Below are 6,024 nucleotides of genomic sequence, written 5' to 3' on the forward strand. Positions count from 1 at the left end.
CAGAGCAGGGCAACGGAGCTGGAGCAGGGTCTGGAGCACAATGCGCTGAGGAGCGGCTGAGGGACCTGGGGGGGTTGAGCCTGGAGTAAAGGAGGCTCCGGGGAGACCTTCTGGCTCTGACAACTCCCTGACAGGAGGGTGCAGCGAGGGGGGTCGGGGGGTCAGTCTCCTCTCCCCAGGAACAAGTGACGAACGAGACGAAACAGCCTCATGTTGCCCCAGGGGAGGTTGAGGTTGTCCCTGAGGAGCCATTTCTGTCCCGTTGGGGTTGTGCAGGCGTGTCCCAGGCTGCCCAGGGCAGTGGTGGAGTCCCCATCCCTGGAGGGGTTTCCCAGCCGTGTGGAGGTGCTGCTGAGGGACAGGGGTCAGGGGACCTGGCAGTGCTGGGGAACAGGGGAACTCCATGAGCTCAAAGGGCTTTTCCAGCCAAACAGTTCTGTGATCTAAAGCAGCAGTGTGTTGAATACTCAGCCTTCTACATTTTACAGCAAAGTAATTGTAATTATGTGAATAATTTCACATCTCTGGGAAAAGAAGCATCGCTGTTCTGAGGTCAGTCTCCTGTCACTCACTGAGGGTGTATAAATTAGTTGCAGTATCACATAAAGGAGCCTGCAAAGTCTGTGGTGGTCTCCAGGTGTTAGTGGGGAATTGTGGCGGTTGTGTCTGGGCCCGGGAGCTCTGAGGAGTCCTGTGTGAATGGCCAGTCTCAGGCCGAGGGTTTTGGTGACCCGTGACCTGTGTAATCCCTGCGATAGATAGAGCAGGTTGATGCCTGTTTGTGTCCTGGGAAGGATTACACTGCTCTGATGGGGCTGAACTCTGCTAACACCAGGAAAGAAAGGAGGAGGTGTTCTGGGTTTTCCTTCTTTATATTTATATTTCCATAGTTAAATGTTTTGGAGACATTTACTCGAGTCCCTGCAGTCAGACTTGGAAATGAGTAGTAGCAAGAATAACTTAGGAGATTGTTTAGGAGCAGAAGATAGCTCCTATAGCTCCTAATGTGTATAAAATCTGTAATAGAAATATCCCAAAGACAGTATAAATTGAATTCTTAATAAATAATTGAGAATATGTGAAATAGAAACTGAAAAATTACCCAGTTTTCCCCCTGTGTTGCGTCCTTTAGGAAGGTGTCAGTGTGCGTTCACTGTCCCTGTCGGAATTCCTTCTGGTGCGCCGTGGTGGTACCTGATACACATGGTGCTGAGGGAAGGGAAAAGCTTGCTGGCGTTTTTCCATGAAGTTCCTGGTTTAAATGTGGAGAGGAGCAAAACAGATAGTGTGAACAACTTCCTTCTCTAATAGTGGGCTTGCAAATAAACATTTTGACCAGCAAACCCGTGCTGGATCAAACGAGACGTCAGTGCTAATTACTGCGTTATATTTGAATGTCCTGGTTTCGCTGGACGGATTCAGAGTCAGTTTTCCGCTCAGGAAAGCTGCGTGTTTGAGGAGCCGGCAGCACCCAGCTTGGTGAGAACGCAGCTGATAAGAGCCTGTGTGTTTGAGGGCAGCTAGCCGTGGGCTGCAGGTCTCCACAGGGATCAAGGTCTTTGGCAGTTTCGGGCCAGCCAGGTGCTAAAGCCAGGAGGAGCGAAAGCCGGGGCAGCCAACCCCCAATCGCCCTTCCTGGGGCAGGTGTTGCTGGGTGAGAGAACCGCTGGCTAAACGAAGACGTTGAATAAGTTTGAGACATACCATCGTCCCTTTCTTTTACGGGTCTCCAGCCTGTAGTCGTAATTCAGTCGATGGATAACGCTCGCTTCCCCAGGCCTCTCACTTCAAACCACAGAGCAGTGCAGGCGTTTAAAGCAAGAATCAGCTTGTTCAGCTTCGCAGTGTGTTGTTTAGAAGGGTCTGAAGTGAAGAATGTGGCTGTGTGCCTGAAAGGGGATCACCTCACGTGGCTTTTTAAAGAAGGAGAAAGGAGGAGTCTTTGCAGTGACTTATTTATGGAAAACAAGCTTTGCTTTTGCAGGGAGGTGTTTGAAATGAGAGGCTGTATCTGTCTGTAACACCGTGTCGTTCCTTGCAGGCAGTATGGAGGCTACGAGTACTCGCAGCAGAGTGGATTTGTCCCTCCAGACATGATGCAGCAGCAGCCTTACACCGGGCAGATTTACCAGCCAACACAGATGTACGCTCCAGCTTCAGCACAGTCATTTTATGGAAGTAATTTTGAGGATGAGCCTCCTCTACTCGAAGGTACAACTTGCGTTTTATGGGCAAACTCCAAAACTCCTCCCAGTCTGGGGACAAGCTGAGGAGCAGGGTGTGTACTCCCTACTTCTGAAAGTGCACAGTTGATTGGAAATTGATGTTTTCTTTTATTTAACTTTATTTGGGTGTAAGAAATACATGTTTGTGTGTGAACTTCTGCAGTTTTAGAACTGTGCTTGGTTCCTCCCTACCAGCTGTTCCGTGGAAGCCATAACCACTGAACAGGGTAACTTGGCTTCAGGCGCTCGTCGGACTCAACAGTTGCTGTTCTGTTGGTACAGATCACAGATCTAATTGCCCACTCTAGGTAAAACAGATCGATGCAGTTAGTGTGGGCCGATTCTTTGGGCAGCCCTGCAGCGTTCTGTTGCTGAAGAGGAGTGCTGAACACTGCAGAAATCCCCAGCCAGGACACAGCCAGGGCAGGGTGCCAGAATGGATACGGAGTTAGTGTCTGGATCGATGAGTTCTGTTTCCACCTGACATCCGTCATTGTTTAGCACCAAAACAGGAGAACCCCTCACTGTTACTGGGAGAACCCCTTGCTGTTACTGTGAGAGAGCTTTTTGTGATGGCCATTGCCTGTACCTACTGGTGATGCCTTTCACCCTGCTGTGCTTTTTTTATTTTCTTCAAAAAGTGCTTTTGTTTATACAGATGCACCCCAGGGCCTGAGGCGGGCAAACAGGAGCTGCATTTGTTGCTGGTGTGTGTGTGGCAGGGGAGGATCTGAAATGGATCCTGACTGGAGAGGGTGGTGAAACTCCTTGTCGTGAGGCACTGAGGGTTGAAGAGGGGGAACTGGGTTTATAGTGGTCACAGTGGCTGGTTTATGAAAGAGAAAGCTGCTGAGGGTCAGTAAGCACAGAGAAATGACTTTGAATTTAAATCCCTGGGCCACCAGTCATTGGAGACTTGGGGAATCTGCGTGTTCGGTGCTTATACTTTGGTACATATCTGGTTTGGGCACTTAAGAGACAGGGTGCTGGCCTAAATGAACGTTTGGGCCAACCCAGAACACGGCACTTACGCTCTTAGCTGGTCCTTTAGAAATATGCTTGTCACTGCTGAGCATTTCAGCCCTGGGCTCCATGGAGGCAGCACACTTGGCAGCTCAAGGAAAGAGGGAATGACTCAGTTCCCTGGTCCTCACAGGACTGTGTCTGGAGGAGATGTAAAAGCAGAGGGCAGGGAAAACCACGAGTGAAGCATATGGGGGTGACAGGAAGGGTGAAAATGAAGTAAACGTGTGATTGTTTTCGTGTAACTTGTAGAATTGGGGATCAATTTTGACCACATCTGGCAGAAGACACTAACAGTGCTGCACCCCTTGAAAGCAGCGGATGGCAGCATCATGAATGAGACTGATTTGGCTGGACCAATGGTCTTCTGTCTGGCTTTTGGAGCCACGCTATTATTGGTAAGATATTGATTGCAAAACGTTCCTGTTTGTGCACTCATGTTCTTGGAAACACTCGGGGAAAAAGCCGAGTTACCCCAGGTGGATTGGAAGTGAATTCCTGGCATGGAGGCCAAAAGAAGCGTATCCTGACAGAGAATTGGTGGCTCTGGGGAAGAGGAGCTGGGGCTGCACTGGCGCTGGCTGGAGTTAATGTGTTCACTGGCATCTCGCTTCAGTGGAGTTTGAATCCAAGTTCTCGCGCTTGGCTTTTCATGGCAGATACTTGGGGGCAGTTCACAGGTCTTCCCACACTTTGCCATGTTCTCAATCTTTACCTCTTTGGGGTTTTTCATGGATGGAGATGTTTCACATTCAGAATCACACCTTGTCTTTTTGCAGTGTCTCTGTCTTGTGTCTTCTCAGGAATCAGAACAATGGACACATTAAATGTTTGAGTGTTTATTTCATTTCTTCATTTTGGAGTTTAGTTTATGTTTTAACTCTTACTGTGTTTAGTGTTTGAGTCTATTTCTCTGGTTTGTTTCACTGAATTTCTTTGCTCCAAACTCTTTATTTGTTTTTCTTTACTGATACTCAGGAGGCAAAGAAATGTAAAAATTCCTGTGTAAAAAGTGATTTGGTAAGTACTGGTATATCAGGCTTGGCTTTCAGTATCAAGAGTCAGTCTGGTGAAACACATGTGCAGTAAACCTGCCTTCAGATGGCTGGACGTCTGAATGGGTCAGCAGCGGCTGAAGCTTGCTGGGGTTTTTGGTTGAATAACGTTGTAGTGTCAGTTAGGAAATGACAGAACAGCAGCAGCTGTCTGTCTTGTCCTTTACAGCTTCAGGATTTTTCATCGGATTTCTTATTTCAAGCACTGGATTTGATTTTTACTTAAAATTTCACAGTGCTGCAACACTTAGAGTGTTTGATACCAAGGGCACTTCAAGCCTGTTTTTATAAGTAACCTTTATTTATGGAAACGAGGCCAGAGAATTAATGAACGTGGTTATAATAGACACATTGGGATGTGCTTTTCCTAAGAAGTGATCACTTTCTGCTGTGGGCTTCTCTTTTTAAATACCCTGAGTGTAGTGAGAGAAAACCATCATAGCCCAGCCAGAAGGGTTTTCTGTAGCGCCCGAGGAAGAGGAGAGCTGAGCGCTAAGTAAACTCAGGCTGGGAGTTAGTTGTGGGAGCCAGCCTTGGAGCCACACACCATCACAGCATTGCTTGCTGCGCGGTCGCCTACCGCGGGTTTTGGTAGGTGTTGGGAGGGAAGTATTGATCTCCTCGCTGGACAAACACGATGCAGGATGCGTACAGTTTGAAATCCCACGCACTGTTAGTATCAAAAGTCTGATTTTGGCTTTTTACTGTCTCCATGAGTTAATTCTGCCTTGTTTACAGCTCTGCTTCAGCTCTTTGTGGGATCTTTTTGTAATCTACGTTGTGTTGTAATTGTGGGGTCTCTCACAAATTAAAGGGCTTTGTCTCTGGAATTGTCGAGAATTTCCTGCGTTAAAGTTGTTTTGTCTTCATACGCTGGTTCTGTAAAGATGATTACTGCAAGTATTCGATTGCTATGAGGTCATGAGATTAAACCCTGAAGAATTCCTTAGCTTTTACAGCCCAGGTCAAAGAATAACAATCCAATCAAAACACGTCCATCAAATGGGGCAGAGTTCGGGTAGATGTGCCTGGAACACGCAGGTGTCCTGGAACTGGGGTTGAGGCAGAACACGGCCTGTTGAATGTGGCTGTAGGAGCTGGGGTGGGGGCCAGGGGGGCAAAGGACAATACCCTCTCAACTTTCTTCCCTTTTCCTCTTGTCTGCCTTCCTCATCCTGGGCACTGACATGCATTCCTCTGGCTTTCAGGCTGGCAAAATTCAGTTCGGGTATGTGTACGGAATAAGTGCAATCGGATGTGTGGGGATGTTCTGTCTCCTGAACTTAATGAGCATGACGGGCGTCTCCTTCGGCTGCGTGGCCAGCGTCCTGGGATACTGTCTGCTTCCCATGATCCTGCTTTCCACCTTCGCCATCGTGTTTTCTTTGCAGTAAGTACACAAACGTGGTAAATGGGTGATGGGTTCCTCTTCTGTGAGGTGGGGAAAGGAATTGTCATACTCAGTGGTGAAGCTGCATGTAACTGCGCATGACAGGGGTTTGTACTAAGGGTAAAAACATAAATACTGACAGTCCTCAGGTATTTACTGGCTGAAAGAGGGGTGAATACGGGTTTTATCTGTCAACCAGTTAACAGCTTTTAAATCGTAGACTCAAATAACATCAGGTTGTTTTCAGGCAGCTTGGGATCTGCCAGATCTCAGCACCTGCACAGTCTGGAAGTAATTATAGTTGAAGAAGCAAATTGGAATTTGACAACCA

The 6,024-nt window shown here is 47.8% G+C and overlaps 1 protein-coding gene across 2 annotated transcripts in view; it reads left to right on the forward strand.

Annotated features, from left to right (window-relative positions):
* The window catches only part of YIPF5 (Yip1 domain family, member 5), a 7,292-nt gene that overhangs the window by 558 nt on the left and 710 nt on the right, over positions 1-6,024 (forward strand). The window contains exons 2-6 of one of the 2 annotated variants that reach the window (XM_010132888.1): positions 621-629; positions 1,591-1,628; positions 2,073-2,211; positions 3,501-3,646; positions 5,512-5,693. In XM_010132888.1, the coding sequence (XP_010131190.1) occupies positions 621-629; positions 1,591-1,628; positions 2,073-2,211; positions 3,501-3,646; positions 5,512-5,693 (514 nt within the window). Of the gene's footprint in view, positions 1-620; positions 630-1,590; positions 1,629-2,041; positions 2,212-3,500; positions 3,647-5,511; positions 5,694-6,024 lie in introns of both variants that reach the window. The other variant, XM_010132889.1, reaches the window with a different exon arrangement.

The sequence above is a fragment of the Buceros rhinoceros genome, unplaced genomic scaffold (assembly GCF_000710305.1).
Source record: "Buceros rhinoceros silvestris isolate BGI_N320 unplaced genomic scaffold, ASM71030v1 scaffold14053, whole genome shotgun sequence".
NCBI lineage: Eukaryota > Metazoa > Chordata > Aves > Bucerotiformes > Bucerotidae > Buceros > Buceros rhinoceros.